Source organism: Neltuma alba, unplaced genomic scaffold (assembly GCF_004799145.2).
Source record: "Neltuma alba isolate B1F8T4 unplaced genomic scaffold, ASM479914v2 tig00010672_pilon, whole genome shotgun sequence".
NCBI lineage: Eukaryota > Viridiplantae > Streptophyta > Magnoliopsida > Fabales > Fabaceae > Neltuma > Neltuma alba.
This window is the reverse complement of record NW_021635514.1, coordinates 247,377-264,222: the sequence shown is the minus strand read 5'-3', so window position 1 is coordinate 264,222 and position 16,846 is coordinate 247,377. Positions and strand designations below refer to the sequence as shown.

Sequence of the window (16,846 nt, the reverse complement as noted above, 5' to 3'; positions counted from 1 at the left end):
CCGAATAAAAATAAATAAACCGTCTTGAAATTAATTGGCAAATAATATCCACACTCATCTTGCTTTTATTTGAATGACAACACTGAGATACATAGGAGTGGTTGATTCTTTCATTGTTACCATTGGATACATCAAGCAATAAAATTAAGAAATTTTGGAAGGTCAAGCATACTGAATAGCAAGTGTGACATTAACTATCGTGCAAGTAATGTTCATTGAGTTTCCAAAGGGTATTTGGTTTTGTTTTGATTGGCATCACTTTGCAGCAAAAGGAGTTACTTGTCAATCATGATAATAACATGCAAGAGAATTTCAGAACTTCTTGGATTGTGTATCATCAACTCTCCACGAGTATGGTTCAATTCGTGGCAAATAAGCAAGCTTAGCTTACTCATTGGTCTCATCCATTCAAAAAACAACATTCAAACCGTCACGTGTGGGATTAACTCGGAGATAAAACAGTATAAGATCATTACATCATATCTGAATTTTCTGAAAAATCAAGGATGATGTCTTTGGCAATCTTTTTGGCATTTTCGTATGGACTTATTGGGAAGTGAGATTCAGAAGCACACCTTTGGCCCAAAAACAAAGATATAGAAGAACACCAGTGTCAACACTGTCCCCATGGGCATCACTGAACGACATAATCAAAACATTAAAACTCAGACTTTTCAACCACCCTCCATGGAAAATGAAAAAGTAAAATACATCACTGTTACTTTTATCCGCTTGTGGCGTTTCTTCTGTAACGGGCATCCATTCAGGCTTCCCATATGTTACGTCATCTAAAGACATTGGTGAACCCCATTCACATTCCCCATCTAGAAGAGGTTTTCTCATCTCCTTATCCTTCATATAATTTTCACCAAATTACAAAAAAAAACCAAGAAGAAGAAGAATGGAACACCATATCATACCGCGCGTCTTAATTTCCTTTTATAGCCTGCACTCTTTCCTACTTCAGTTGAAATTTACAACTAGAGATGGGGAGAAATAATCCATAGATATCTAACAAAGCAATAAGAATTCTGAGAGGCTTACCTTTTCTTTTCCATTCATAATGTTTCTTTTGAAGCCAATCTTTAAAAGTGCTCAAGATAATAGCATCAAGAAAATCTACTGATCGAAAATTATTTATATAGTCATGGTCTAAGAAGACATTTGAAGGGCCAAAATAATTGATTGACAATATTTTCCTACAAAATATATTAAGAAAGAATCAAAGACATTACCTCGTCGTGCTGCAATAAGAGATGGAAGGTTTCATGTGAAATACTATAAACAAATTGAACTACTATCCCAAAGGTTGGATCTCAATTAAAAAATGAGCTACACTGAATGTATTCTATAAACACAAATTTAAAAACCTAGGATTTTTTTTTTTAATATCATTCTAATCATTAAGCATAAATATTAAAAAAAAAAAAAAAAAAAAAAGAATAATTAAGGGGAAACAGAAAAACATAACAGTGAAACCTTGGTTTCTTTAATTTTCTACATCATCAGTCAAATCCTCACAGGCTCATTGGGGATGGCTGAAGCACCATCTCCTCTCACCTGTTAAGAGAGAGCTTTAGACAAGGACCTGTCTCGTCTTAGAACTGCCTCCACATAGCCTTAGTTTTTTTTTTTTTATTCATCTTCAAATTTAGTGGCTTGACACATTACTGTACATACCATTATATTAGTCAACAACAGCCAAATTTGTGCAAGGAAACAAAAACAAAAAAATAATGTGATTAAGAAATTTGCCAATCATCTTCCTCTTCCTCTGGACTTGGTAGATACAACAAATGCCTAGTAATAATAGCATGCAAATTGCACCCAAAGATGAGAAAATTATTATTGTCAGCTTCTTCTTGCGCACATTCTTCCTCTTCATGGTTGAGTATGATTAAACCAGGAAAAAGAGAAGAGTAAAAATAAAGACCTATACATTCAAGGAATTCATAGAACTACACAAACTAAGTCCTCACCTCCCTCTAAAGTAGTTTGAATAAAAATCCTCTTTCCTTTTTCAGTCCCCTCTCCATATACTGAGCCTCTTTATTCTCAAAAAAATTGGCAAATCATCCTCGTATGCTTCAAACCAGGATTGTTATTCAGCAACCATCCCTACTGACTAAATGGTAGTTATAATAAAACAAATAGTATCATTCCTGTGGAAGAAATGCATTGATGGAAAAGAAGGAGAAGGATGACCTTTCTAACTAATTGGTGGTGGCGGCAGCTACGCAGGGCAGTAGCTAGACCAATCCTACCTCTTGCCGACAATGAAGAAGAGAGGGAGAAGGTTTTGATGCAAAATACCCTATGAGCAGAAATGGCAGTAAAGCGCAGCAACAATAGAGGAATGATTTCCAGCCGCAACATAATGAAAGTTGAGTTCGACATGCTTATTGCAGAATGGTGAAGCTTCAGTAAGGAAAAGAAGATGATATAAGCAGAAAAAGATGAAGAATAAAAAGAAAGAAAGAATTATCAAATGAACCTGAAAACGTATTGATGGAAGCAGCATCGACGGCTCTTGAAAATGGGGCATTTACAATCTAGGGAGAGGAGAAAGCTTCCGTTTAAAAATGAGAATGCAAACCCATTTGAAAAAGAAGATTTGCCTCACATCAGTAAGGAAAAATTTAGTGAATGAGCAATGGGGGAAGCTCGAATGTGTGCCGTAGTGATAATGTAAGAAGAACCGAAGAAAGGATAATGAATAATGAGGATGGAGGGAATTTCAAATTTTGAAATTCAAATCTGCCAAATGTGCCCCCTAGTGATGAAGCCACAAAAATAGAGTCGTCACTGTTCATTAAGTTGATACTGTTCATATAACAGTAAAATGAGAGAGGAGTCGTAATGAAGAAGAAATTGGCTCGGCTTGACACTGATTTTGATTTAGAGAAAACCATATTGAAGGTACCTATACTTTCTCTCAATTTTTAATTTGGTATCTATGTATTTTTTTTCTTTTTAATTAAACATTTAATTTTATCTTTTTAGTAACATTAGCTCTTATAACTTTATTCTATTGATATTTTTAGTCTCTACATAAGAATTAATGATATTAATAGAACAAAATTAAAGATTTAGTTAAGAACAAAAAACACATAGGTATCAAATTGAAAATTGAGAGAAAGTATAGGTACCTCCAATATGGTTTTCCCTTTGATTTATTACGTAGGTTGATGCTTCGGAGGGTTCTTGTCTCGTTTGAAACTTGAGGTACTTTCATCAGGGATTATCATAATAGCATTATCTCAGAAGTTAGCTTTAAGGACGCGGAACACTCAGAATGATCCGCCAAACTAAATGTAAAAATGAACTCGAACCTGAGCAAGGGACTGGAGCAGGCGAATCAACAATTTACAGAACTTCTTACGGTTGAAAGATTAAATTATAATAAACATTTGTATATTTATGGCAGTGCACGAAATTTAAATAATGTGTTATACAATAAAGGGCAGTGTGAAGTATTAGTAAGTATATTCTATACTGGTTTAACTCGTGGAGGGAGAGGTTCAAATGTCAACGTTGAGATAAAATATTAGTACATGTTTAACTTTAGAAAACGCTGAGATTAAATATTAGTACATATTTAACTTCAGAAGAAAATTAAAAATAAGTATTTTTTAAAATTTAATTATTAAGTTAATCTTAATCTTAAATATAAAACTTATTTTTTATATTTGTTAATTTTTCCCTCAATTATAATTAATAATTAAGTTTAAAAAAAGAGTGATGATATTAAAAAAAACATTTAAAAAATAATTATAATATTTAAAAAAAATATATTATATTTTTTATAATTAATTAACTTATCCAGCAACGCCGTGTTCGTATGTGCTGCTTTCATTGCTGAAGTTGGAAGTTGAACCTTGAAACTGGTTCTTGTGCTAACATCTGGAATCGGTGGGTAACCCCAAATCCGAATTAGCATGGAAGTGGATCGGATAGCAGGTTTAGCGATTTCTCCCCGTCTCCGATATAGACATGGACGTGTTCCGAAAATTTCCTGTTTGTCGATGGCCCGAACGTCGCCGGCTTCCTCCACAATAGCGACCCACAGCAGTTTGTCGGAACCGCAATCTGGAAAGCGGATGTTTATTCTAGGAATGGGTTTTGTTGGGCAATTGCTTTCATACAAGCTCCAGAACCAAGGATGGTGATTCTTTGCCCATTTCGTGCCAATTCCATCTGTATACTTATCCTAAATCTTTCGTTGCCAATATACACCTTTGTTATTTTGTTTACATTTTTTCCCACGTCGACGAATGATTGCTCTTGAAAACTCATTAGCTTATCAGACATATCTTGTATAGGATTGTGTCAGGAACTTGCACTAGTCTTATGAAGAAGGAGAAGCTTGAGGACAGGGGATTTCACATGTACCATTTGGATGCACTCGAGCCAGAGTGAGTCAATAAGCATGTAACTATATGTTCTTCTGTGATGCCTTCAGAGTTTGTTTCATTGTCTGTAAGCTATTATTTGCCTTGTTTTAATCTTTTGCGTTGATCTTAATTTTATTTATTTATTGTGTGAGATTTGGAGTTTATTTGGGGCCTATTTTTTGTCCATTACTGCTGTCGTGTAATTAATACGGAGGTATTCTAATTGAAAGGCACATAAGATACGGTGACTGAATTTCTTTGTCCATTTTGCCCCCTTCAAAAACGGTGTCTCTCTTTTTCTTTCTTATCTTTTTTTTTTTCTCCCTTAAATATGCTGAGAATATTTCATTTGTTTCTTGCAGACTTGGCATCCTAGATCAGATGAAATATTACACTCACCTTCTTGTTTCCATCCCTCCCATCATTGGTATCGGTGATCCAGTATGCTATTAATATCTTCCTTTTTTTTTTCCCAGAGTTCCGAACTGGTTTTCTATTTGGGCATTGTCTCCTTCAAAGCCTTTGTTTTACTTTTATTACACTGATTTGCAGATGCTTCAACATGAACCGCTTTTAAGAAGTTCATTAGTTAACGGAAATATCCGGTGGCTCTGTTACTTGTCTTCTACCAGTATGTCTTCAATTTCAACTTCGTTGAATTCGCTAAATTGTCTAATCATTTCTGTTTCTTCATGCACATAAATTACATAATGTTATGGATCATTATCGTGCTCAGTAATGAAACCCTATGCATTTCCTTTTCCCTTCAATAAAGAAAACCGTTTATGGCGATAAGGTGGATCTGTGGTTTGAAATCTGCATTAAAATAAATCACTTAGAAATACTCATGTTGCTCTCAGCAAGTAACCTTGACAACAAATTTTTGAACAGGCCTTCTGTTCTGGCTTGATTTATGCTATGATCCTTCTTGCTGGCATTAACTGTGATCCTACCGTCCTAGCTAGTTCTATAATCTTACAACAGTGCTTAATTCAGATCGGATGGTTACATAATATGATCCTGAAGGGAAATTGGTAGGGGACAAGTCTTCTGATATGTTGATGAAATAACCACGGGTATTTGCATATCTAAAAGAATAAAAATCCCCAAAAGTTGGTTACACTTGTTTTTAATATCTCAACAGTCATAAATTTGAGTTGTGAGATTGATCTAATGCAGTAATCTTGTTTAGCAGGCGTCTATGGTGACTGTGGCGGAGACTTGGTGGATGAAGAGTAAGAGAGTGCAACTTGAAAAAATCACTTTGTGCTTTCAAGTTTCTGAAACTGCTCTATTTGTTGGCCCTAAGTGTATCCATCCTCTTCTGGCAGCTATCCACCTAACCCGACCAGTGAGTCGGCTAAGTTAAGGTTAGCCTCTGAAGAAGGCTGGTCGGATTTGGCTCACTATCTTGGCATTTCACCGTATATATTTCGGCTTGGAGGTATCTATGGCCCTGGTAGAAGGTAATTGGTCTTTATATTTAGATTTATCCTTCATGCATAGTTACAAATTATACCAAAATTAACCACAGATCACCATCCCCAAGCATCATTGGGAATTTAAAATCCGAGCTCTTGCTCACTGTTGGATGGTTTATTATTACTCCCAACTTCCCGGCATGTAAATCACATTCTAGGAGATTTTAAATATTCAAAATAAAAGCCACTCCATCAAATCAAGATAACATTAGATTTTTTTTCCCTACTTGCCCCGCGCTAAATAATCAAAAAGTCATCGTGAACAGAGTGTAAGAAAGATGTCGTTAAGATGAGGCTACAATTTAAGAAGGATAATTATAGAAAGTTATAATAAGTTTTTTAATCTGTGTGAAGTTTTTAAAAGTGACTTGTATATATAGAGATTGAGTTAAACATAGTAGATCATACAATTATACTGCCCATTTATTTTTGGGAGGATTACAAATATGTCGCAAATGAAAAAGAGAAAAAAATTAATTACTCGTGGGTCTCTGCTACATGGAAATATAGAAACTTGACATGCAGGTACAGAAGTTTGGCATGTTAATGGGATTGAAGAAATAATTAGTTTCCCTTCTTTAGAACCTGTTTGTAATTCTCTCCTTTATTATTTTTCTTTTAAGATATTTTTGTCTTTCAAACTAAAACAATTGTCATGTTATAGTGCCATCGAGACAATAGTCAAGCAGGACCCATTGTCTGAGTCTCAGAAGAGGAGGAAATACCGAAAATATACATCAAGAGTTCACGTTGAGGACATTTGCCAGGCGATTATGGCTGCAGCTAAGGCACTTTCCCCTGGGTAAGTTTCTATTTGCAATTCTACGTTGCTTTGTACAATTTTGTTTAGATGATTGTGAAACATATCAGAACTTGTGGATTAAAACGTTGGGCATCTCATTTTCAGCGACGTGTACAACATTGTTGATGATGATCCAGCTCCCCGGGAACAAGTATTTGAATATGCAAGAAAATTGGTGGAGAAAATGTGGCCGGGTCTGATCACACAGGCAGCCGAGGAGATAGAGTGGTCAAATGTAAAAAAATCAAGAGACGTGAGGGGTGAGAAGCGAGTGTCTAATGCTCGAATGAAGGAGCAGCTGGGAGTGCGGCTGCTTTATCCTGATTATGCAACAGGATTGCAAAGCGTACTGGACAAGATGGATACCCTTACGTACAATCTTGATGTGAATTAATATTCGCCTGAGGGGTAATTGCTAGCCAAATTTCTTTTTCCTCCCACCCCCCCCCCCGGGGGATCAATCAGAGTTGAATGTCATACGATGGAAAGATAGCAAATAAGACCGAGCAATATCTCTAAGCTTTGGAAGTCATTAATACTAATATGATTGTTCATGTAGCTGACTATAATATAGGAGGGAAAATATTAGCGTTTGCTTAGTTTTGCAATGCGCAGTGGCCTGGCTCCGTATCCACCGATGAACAAGCAGGCAAAGTATAATGCGCCTTCGTTCAAAAAGGAATATTGCTGCAGTTTGCCCCGCCCCCTCTCGTCTGCTCAGGATGTATTTGAAAACGTCTCACCTGGTTTTGACCACTCTTATGCCGAAACAATCACGTCAACAGAAGCAGCCCTTGCACAAAACTGATTTTGACATGTTTCCAAGCATGTCGTAAGTGTCCCGCAGGGCCCTCCGTAACAATCTAAATTCAACTAGGCAAGGTTTTCTGATGTACAATCAAAATTAGCTTAAAACAATCTAAAATTATTGGCAAAGCCAGGCGACATAGAAAATATTAATTCATTCTAAATTGCTGGTGTTTCTACTATAATTACTGAGAGAGTGAAATTCAATCCCTGCGATATCTTGCCCAAAAGCCCTTCTTCCTGACAGAATCATTCTCCGACAGTGATCGGGTCCACTTGGAGCCAAGTGAAAAGTGACGCCTCAAGAATGGCTTCCCCAGCGAGGTCCGTCCACTGGAGTTAGGCTCCATCTTCGGAACCTCCCCTCCCCATTCAACGTCTTTTCGCCTATCGAAAACATCACAACCACCATCAAGATAGCTATCAACCACCCGGTTCTTTGATATCCTGCAGTTTTTAGCCTTCATCTCTGATTCAGCACGAAGAATTTTCCTCGAAAACTTTGACATGTGTTTCTCCCCAACCGTACATACAGGACAAGTTGGATCATATCTATCTGCCTCTGCTGTCATAGTCTCTAAGCACTCGGCATGATATACATGACCACAGACCAGAACAGCAACAGCTGAGAGGTCGTTGCTTGCAATCAATTTCTGGTTGCTCCACGCAGATCTCTCGGACAATAGCTTTGAGCAAGCCCCGCAAGATTGTAGATCCATTGAGGGAGAATATGAGAACCTACTACTGGATCCACTTATCTTGTGACGACCCGAACCAAAGTACTCACTATCAAAGGACCACCTTTCCCTCTGAGATGAGGCCACAAGCTCAGAAAAGGTCCGCATGGACCAGCCATCAGACGATCCACATTGGGATCCAGCTATGTCATTGCTGCAAGTAGAGAACACAAATGATGGCCTCCCCTCAGAAATTGAGTTGTCCGGTGATTTCAATCCTAGGATCCTACTATCAGAAATCTGTCTCAACAATGGGTGTCCTGGAGATTGACGAGTCCATCTTGATGGCGTAGAATTGGGAAGATGATGATAATTATGATTAGGCAAAGGATCTGTTGTAGGTGTTGAGAAACCCGAAGGTATTGAAAATGGAAGATTTAGTACAGAAGATTCTGCGACTTCAGATGATGCCAGGTTCTTTACCTAAAGATAAAATATGGAATTTCAGAGTAAGCACGGTACAATGGGAAGAGGCTCCAAAAAACCAATTATAAATGCTAAGCTCACAGATCAAATTCAGCGGATTAAAAAGCTCACCACTGTAGAATAATTGCTAGCCACGGACAGATCTGCAATAAATACGGGAAGAAAAATGAAAAATCAATGCCTGAATTAATCAAATGACGAGAGAGGTCCCACACCAATCAAACAATTAAGTGATAAATCAATTGATAAACCTTTTTCCTAGATGAGGAACAGTATTAGAAAAGTGAGATCAAAGCAGTATATATTTGAAATGCATTGCAAGGAGATTCCTGTGAAATAAAAATATCCTTTTAATCAACAGAAAATCCTACACATAAAGCTAAAGCATGAAGCAGCATCTAGAAAGCAGATTGCTCGACCAAAACGACTTTTAAGACTGTTAGCTGGATTGTCAAATTCTGCAGTCCCCTGTCTTCCCCTGTGACCATACATCCATGGGAGAGAGTCCTAACCTAAGGGGCCTAATGATGACCTAGACACTCTTAGACTAACTTTCCTGCCCCCTGATCATTCAAAGGGCGAAAAAGAAAAAGCATATCTAAAGGCTATAGTAAAAAGTATAATGCTAAGGTCGAGTACAATAGGAACAGCCCCACAGTAGGCTTCAGCCAGAAGGGCTAAAACAAAAATACCCATACAATATAGACTCCCTCAGATGAAAAAAGGAAACCTTAAGCAAGTGAACCAACAGGCATTAAGACTGATAATCCAGATTTAAAGTCTACTTTTCAACATATAGGACTCTATTAAACATTATGGTTGTAAATGTAACTCCAGAAATGAGATAAGACAAATGATGAGGCTTTAATCTTCAAATGAACCAACAAAAAAATATAGGTATTTTGAAGCCAACTGATAATTGTGAAGATAACTTGTCCAGATCTAGAGTCTACTTTTCAATATATAGGGCTCTTATAAAACATCATGGTTGTAAATGTGTCTCCAGAAATGAGATGACACAAATGATGAGACATACATCTTCCAATAAACCGACAAGGAAATGTGGGTTAGATACACCACAGTTGAGGGGGAAAAAGCAGAAGCTGCTTCCTAACGGGAATATATGGAATTTATACCGGCTCAAAAGATAATAAAGCTATATGATATTCAGTTTTTAGATCCCGTCATTATACTACAATGTAATGTTAACAACTGAGACACCCTTTAGTGTCATGGAAGCTTGCTCCACTTGAGAAGTCCACAGAAAGGAGACAGCATCCAATTATTGAGTTTTCTGTATAATGAAGTCATCAAAAACAAGGGCCACCTATATGTGTGCATCGTACAATGGGCTTATGCAAGTAAAAAGAAAAGATAACACAAACATTTACCTGAAGATGGGGTCATTGGGTTAGCAGCCAACGTCTCATGGATTGGAGACTTCTGAGAAATAGGAGTAACAGAATTCTCCACTGTGCTTCCCCCGTCAGATAAATTGCCTCTTTCAGAACTTAATGACCCTTTTAACTCCATGCTAATGTTTCTGCTGACTCCACCAGATGAGTGGTACAAATGATTTTGAGTTTCACCAGCAACACGTCCCCGTCTATCCCATCGAAAACTACATGATGGTGAATAAACGTCATTCCTGTGCAAACTTTCAACCCCGGTTCTGCTTGGAAGAGTATGATCCTTTGCAGCTACGCAACAAGCTGATCCCATGATAAAAGCTGGCATGACAAAATTCAACATAAGTCACTTGCGGACAGGAATAAAAACTAGTTCAGCACTCAATGGAGAAATATAGGTAAATATATACCAGATCGTTTACCCAAAAAAAACTGAAAGCCACCTCAATTTTCCACCACCAAATTGCAGAACTATTTCCTCCTGAGAATAAAATAGAGATGGTCAATTTGATATTTTATATTTCATGATAACATGTGACACTACCTGAAGACCGAAGTTTACCTACAGAAGCTACTAACAACCTGAAGTAAAATGCAAGGCACACAAGGCCTATATCACAATACAAGGAAAAACTCTGATTTGCACCGAATCTCCATTGACAATTAAAGTCTTCACTCTCCATTATTTTGAATCAACTTTTATTCAGTTCGTTCAGGACTAGTTTGACTGATAAATTTCAATATATCAGGACAGGTGGAGTATTTATAAGCAAACATATCATTCGTTCAGTGAATGCATAACATTCATGTCACTTGGGATGCAGAATTTCCAAGCAAGCAAACTCACAGCTATATGCAAGGAGCATTTAGACATATGCACATCATGACAAATAAAAATATATGCCCAAGACTATGTTCTCCATGAAAATTCATACAATTCCTCGGGAGAATTATAGACTCCGTTATTTGTTATCTAAGTGTCCTCTGCTCATGTTAAACTTTCTCACACCTCATACCGTAGACAGCAACATCTAAGTTTCTCTGTTATGTCTAGTAAGATGGAAATCATGCAGAATTCAAAACCAACGGGGGCTTGGACATAGCTTTAAGTCTTTAACTAGAGGGAGCGTCCAAGAGAAACAAGTACAATCATGAACAGAATGTGAAGGTGAATGAAAACGCAAGACCAGAAACATGGAACAACCGTTCTGGCATCACTCCTTAATATTAGATTGGCCATGACCAGGAATTGTGTCCCCTGGGTATCATGTATAGAGCGTATCACAAACAAGAACTTACAGCGCGCCCAACCCGACTAAAACGCACGAGATATAAAAAAGAGGAGAGAAAATAGAAAGGTACAACAGAGTAAGGCAGAATAATGACGGCCATTAAACATGCTCCCCTGCAAGTAGCAAAAATACCAACCACCAATGATGAAAAAACGAACGGGCAAAAAAAGGGGGGTAGAGTGTAAAAGAGAAATCAGCATCAACAGCCAGCACTCGAGCCACCAAAGGAAAATAAATACGGAAACACATTTATTGAGAGCAGAAAACGTCTAAACTCTAGAGCCAATACTCCAAGGATAAAGAGAACCCAACGAAAGCATGCCAGTTATATGCCATGACCTAAATCCCAAGTCTGCGTAACAGAAACAGCGAAAATCGACTCTCAATTCCACCAGGAGACAATACTTGAAGGCCTAGGGTTTCAAAAAAATTCCAGCGCCCAGTTCTCGGCAAGGAAGTAAATCACAAAAGCACTAGAAATAGATCGAAAATGCTTGATAAACGGAAAGGCAGGGCCAATCTTACATCATGAGATTTCAAAGCAATACGTTGAGGAAGAAAAGGCGGCGAAGTCGTCGATTTGAGGTTCGTCTTCTCAGTGGTCATGCGCAGCGCCAAGGAACAAGCAGGCGCAGAAAGTGGCGGCAGCTATATAACGAGGAGTCTGTTTAAAGGTCGCTGAAGCAGAAATCGTTAGCGTTATGACTCCGTCAAGAGAAGTTCATGTGTAAGAAGAGTCCATGGAAATGGTGTAGCCCTTTTGACGTCCTCCTCTGCTTCTCTCGGCTTGTCTGCCTCCTCTTTTTCTTCCGGGTGTTGTTTTCCAGCCTTCCTCGTCTCTTTTTCTTTTTCCTTATGAGATTTTATTTATTTATCGACAAAAAGCGAAATAGTAATATCGCAAGTCGATAAAGCACAGGGAAGTGAGGAACAGAAGGGGCGGCCGAGAAAAAGAAATGGCTCCTATATTTTCCGCCACGTAGAGCCGCATGATTAGCTCATAGCTTATCTCCCTGCCAGCGCCCATCATCACTCTTCAGCGTCGCTTATTTCTATCGCCTATCCAACAATAAGTTGCTATAACATGAAACATCAATCATAGGTTTTTTTGTTTTTTGAGGTTAAAACAGTCATAGTATTTCTTTCAGGAAAACCTACCTCAGAATCCCAAGAAGTGAATCTCGATCAACGTGTAGTAGTGTCGATTGAAAGAAAAATATAATAATTACCTCGCCTTTTAAATTTCATACCTCACGATTCAACTAATACTTCTGATTCTAATTATAAGAGTTAGTTGAATAATTTAAAGAGATTAAAAAAAGTTAAATTAATTATTTATAATAAATAAGTATTGTCTTTCCTAAAATATCCTTCCTAAACAATTGTATTGGTTAGAACTATCATTGTTAGAAGGACTCTTTAAAAAAATTACATAAATATGATAAACAAAATGGATTTGGATCTTATATTTAAGATCAAAATAAAAATTGAATAAGATCTTATATTAAAGACCGGAGATAGTATTATTTAAATTTCAATATTTCAAGTTGATTAGTAAACTATGCATCAATACTTCAAAGTAGGGAGAGAAAGTTAGACTTTCTAAAACATTATATAAAACATGTCGTACTAATTCCGTTAAAGGTTAAATTTCTTTAGAAGTTAAGCCTCACACTTTACTTAAAAACAGTTTTTCGAACAAAAACAGGATAAGTTATGTTTTCCTAATATTTTCTGTATTTCAAATAACAAAATAATATTTTAAAAATAATTGTAACCTTTAAAAAATCAATAAAAAAATTTGTATATTTTTTTGGCAAAAAAACTTATGTATTAACCTTCAAAAAATTAACTTTTCAATGAGTTGAATCAAGCAATGCCCCATCAGCCTCTTGACTTCTTATTTCTCCTTCTAGACTAGAGGAGTTACGCTGGAGCTTGATGCTCCCGAACTGGGCCGGCCCATTTTACCTGACTCTAATGGAGCTGCGGGGCCCGATGTTTTGTCTGTTTTGGACAGTTGGAGCTTTTTCTTGTTTTGCATAAGAAATTCAGATCCAAAGAAGACTCCGAAAATTGAAAAATTACTCAGCAAATAATGCATTAATTATTGATACATAAAACTTGAATTTTTTCCGCTATTCTAAAATGCTTTTTTTCCCGCTCGTCATGTTTATTCCTAGATTACCTTTTTTTTTTTTTTTAGGCCAACCTTTATTTCTAGATTTCTTTTCGTGATGCTTGCGCGTTTTGTAGAGGGAATGTTAAGCCGGTGTCAATAATGCGTGTGAATAATTGAAAAATTGACGATCACGTTTTGCAGGTTGTTCCAATGATTGTCGCGTTAATTAAGGAGAAAAGTCCAAATCATAATTTCATAATACTACCTCGGTCTTTAATATAAGACCCAGTTTGATTTTTATTTTGATCCTAAATATAAGATCACAAATTCACAATCCATTTTGTCTCTCATATTTATATATTTTTTTCTAAGGTAGTCCTTCTAATAAGGGCAATTCTAGCCAATACACTTGATTAGCAAGGATATTTTAGAAAAGACAACACTTATCTATTACAAATAACTAACTTAACTTATTTCCTTAATCTCCCCAAATTAGTCAACTAGCTCTTATAATTAGAACGGAAGGTAGTACTACCTTCTATCCTTAATATAAAAGCAAGATAACTAATTTGAATATATTAAAAAAATTGTTAAGTTAGTTATTTATAACAAATATGTATCCACTTCCTTAAATTACTCTAATTCAACCATGTATATTAGAATTACATTACATTTGGGTGAAAATACCTTACAATAAACAAGAATATTTTTGAAAATATATTATAAACTTAAAAAATAAAGTGGATTAAGATTTTATATTTATAATATTTAATTAATAGTCGTATTTGATTGATTTCATTCGAAGGTCCATCACTGTTATTAGTTGACCCTTTGATTTTGTTATTTTCCCATTCCTCAGGCTGCGTGCTTCCTTGAATAATTGTTCAAGACGACTAGTGAAGAGCCAGAGGTTTAATGTAGATCAACTTTCTAATACAATTCACATTACAAACTAAATCTTAGATTTAGAACTATAGGCAATTTCATTTATTCTTTACATCATATATAGATAAATTTCAATTAATTTCCCGCACCTTGTGCACGAGTCACCGATTCATAAGCCTAAATTATATACAAACAACTTGCTCTTGTTCAGCTTTAACGTCCAAAGTTCTGAAATGTCTATGTGTGTGTGTGTGTGTAGGCTAGAAAATTTCAAGTTAACACAAAACATACATTTAACCTGAAAGTCGTACTATTTTACAACGAACAGTAAATGTTGAAAATATGATCACTTTTGATGTAGTGTAATCTTTTTTCTGCTTGACAAATTGATGTATCAGTACATTTAGATGGTTTTTTTTTTTTAATGTCTAGTCTTATACTTTTAGCGTGAATATTGAGCTAGAGGTGTGCTAATTAATTGGGAGTGCTTGTGTCTAAGAGTTAACTGTGAGGATTTAAAGATTTAATTGATAAAATTAATCGCAAATTTAATTTATTCCCCTAAAAGTGAGGTTAAAGTGTGTTCCATGTTTGTGGTCATGTGATATTATGGATGAAAGTTTATTCTTCTCACAGATGAAGAAAGCCTCAGAAAAGAATCGTCACTGTCTCCCTTCTACATGCCACTAATTCATGCATTCTTTTCTCAATCTGATTTCTCTCTCTCTCTACACGTGTGTCTGTGTGTATAACATTGAAGTTTCGAATAATTTTTTTTTTTTAAAAGCATTATGTTTTTAAAGGGAGGCGTGTGTATGTCTTGTGGGGAGGGAGCATGGGGGCCGTTGAGACTATTCTGTTTGAGTAATCTAGAAGTGTGTTTTCAAATGCGTATACCACGTTTTCATATTCATATACATTCATTGCTTGCTTAAGCATTATATCAAAATAAATATATATAAATATATACTTTTTACATTTGATTCTTTTGTGTATCAGTTATATACGCACACATTTAAAGGTCAAAAGTCAAAACTCAATCTAATAATATGCAGTGTAATATTCTTTTCGTGATGAGGCACGAAGAATTACGCTAAAAAGATACGGTAATGAAGACAAGCTTACACAGAAAAGCCACATGATCACAATATATATACAAATACAAACACACTAGTTAGATCAGCAACGTTCATCTCTCACCTTAAGCTAATAAACAACGAAGGACCTGAAAAGAAGATATTACAAATGAGAGCCCCGGTCCTCCCCATAACAAAACACCCCCACCCCCACCAACACTCTAATCAACCCACATATTTCTCAACATGGAAACATGTCTGCTGCACAAGCCATTATGGGTTGACTGTGACTCGAAAACATATTCATGGGATTCACGAAGTTCAACGATGCCTCGCTGGTGCTTCTTGTTCTTGTGCTGACGAGGTCGATGATATGATTCAGAGATCGAAGGGTTTGGGTGAGTTCAGCTATCTGGGCTCTCAGAACGCTATTCTCAGCCTCCACATTCTGATACATCTGCATCGCCATGTTTATGCTGGCGACGAGCTCGCTGTTTTCCTTTCGCAGCTCAACCAGTTGCGCCGCCATATCGTCCATGTGCTTCTGCTTTCGCACCCGAGATCGCCTTGCCGATTCACGATTCGCTTCCATCCTCTTCCTCTTCCTCTCCAACATCTCAAGCTGCAACAACTCCTCTTCAGATCCTAAACTCTGATGGAATCTGGTGTTGGACAAGCACGAATTCCCACTTGGCGAGCCCATCATCATGATTTTGCTTTATATGTTTCTTCCTAAATTCTGAGAGACAATATTTAACTTGCAAAACAAAGATATGCACAAAGACAACTCCAAAAGCTTAAAATATGGTTATGTATACTTCAGTGCAGTAATATTATGGCAAGGGCGGCAAGCGATTCATGAAAAGACATAGAACCAATGGAGGAAGACGACAGAGAAAGACTGAGCCAAGGGGCTCATGCGCCTAAGGGCGGAGTTTACGATAATCCCCGAGCGGAGGATTTCACTAATGACTGGAGACATGAATGTGATCAAACATTACAGAACCAGATTGTGTAGGATCAGCGATATTCAATGGATTGATGGAAGATACTTTCTTTGGATCAGAGAAGATTTGCAGGGGAAGACGATGAGATTCCTGGGAATTAAAACAAACAGCGGAAGGCCAACTTCTAGAGGGACATGGAAGGGAAAGAACAGGAAAAAACTTGGAACTACGAAGGAGGCGAGGGATTAGAGGAGAAGAGCAAGTGACGGAAGATGGGGAAGGTTCAATATATATAGAAAAAAAAGGGAAAGAGGAAACAAATGGCAGAAAATAAGGGGGAAAATGATCATTCAAGAACGGAAAAAAGCGATAGGCATCGGAATCTACTGTGGGGATTTGATGGCAACCCGATTTTGTACCAAGCGACAGCTGTTACTATTGCACGGAGTGATTTGTTGGAAATGAAAT

The 16,846-nt window shown here is 36.9% G+C and overlaps 3 protein-coding genes across 5 annotated transcripts; 1 reads left to right on the top strand and 2 right to left on the bottom strand.

The window, feature by feature from the left end:
• The first annotated feature begins 3,871 nt into the window (after positions 1 to 3,871).
• LOC114758149 (protein YeeZ-like) lies at positions 3,872 to 7,246 on the top strand. 2 transcript variants are annotated; one of them, XM_028947165.1, is made up of 8 exons: positions 3,872 to 4,165; positions 4,323 to 4,415; positions 4,757 to 4,835; positions 4,947 to 5,025; positions 5,590 to 5,629; positions 5,726 to 5,860; positions 6,540 to 6,677; positions 6,783 to 7,246. In XM_028947165.1, the coding sequence occupies exons 1-8, from the start codon at positions 3,939 to 3,941 to the stop codon at positions 7,069 to 7,071; spliced, it is 1,080 nt and encodes a 359-aa protein (XP_028802998.1). In that variant the 5' UTR covers positions 3,872 to 3,938; the 3' UTR covers positions 7,072 to 7,246. The 2 variants fall into 2 exon arrangements, with proteins under 2 accessions (XP_028802998.1, XP_028802997.1); XM_028947164.1 differs by having other exon boundaries at positions 5,587 to 5,629.
• A 314-nt stretch (positions 7,247 to 7,560) lies between these two features.
• LOC114758147 (uncharacterized) lies at positions 7,561 to 12,290 on the bottom strand. 2 transcript variants are annotated; one of them, XM_028947162.1, is made up of 5 exons: positions 11,874 to 12,290; positions 10,467 to 10,537; positions 10,039 to 10,377; positions 8,759 to 8,790; positions 7,561 to 8,644 (listed from the first exon to the last, which is right to left on the bottom strand). In XM_028947162.1, exons 3-5 carry the CDS (start codon positions 10,367 to 10,369, stop codon positions 7,688 to 7,690), a joined length of 1,320 nt encoding a protein of 439 aa, XP_028802995.1. In that variant the 5' UTR covers positions 10,370 to 10,377; positions 10,467 to 10,537; positions 11,874 to 12,290; the 3' UTR covers positions 7,561 to 7,687. The 2 variants fall into 2 exon arrangements, with proteins under 2 accessions (XP_028802995.1, XP_028802996.1); XM_028947163.1 differs by lacking the exon at positions 11,874 to 12,290 and adding an exon at positions 10,992 to 11,116.
• A 3,167-nt stretch (positions 12,291 to 15,457) lies between these two features.
• Positions 15,458 to 16,606, bottom strand: LOC114758150 (bZIP transcription factor 44-like). Its single transcript, XM_028947166.1, has one exon. The coding sequence runs from the start codon at positions 16,138 to 16,140 to the stop codon at positions 15,673 to 15,675; it is 468 nt and encodes a 155-aa protein (XP_028802999.1). The 5' UTR covers positions 16,141 to 16,606; the 3' UTR covers positions 15,458 to 15,672.
• Between the last annotated feature and the right edge of the window lie 240 nt (positions 16,607 to 16,846).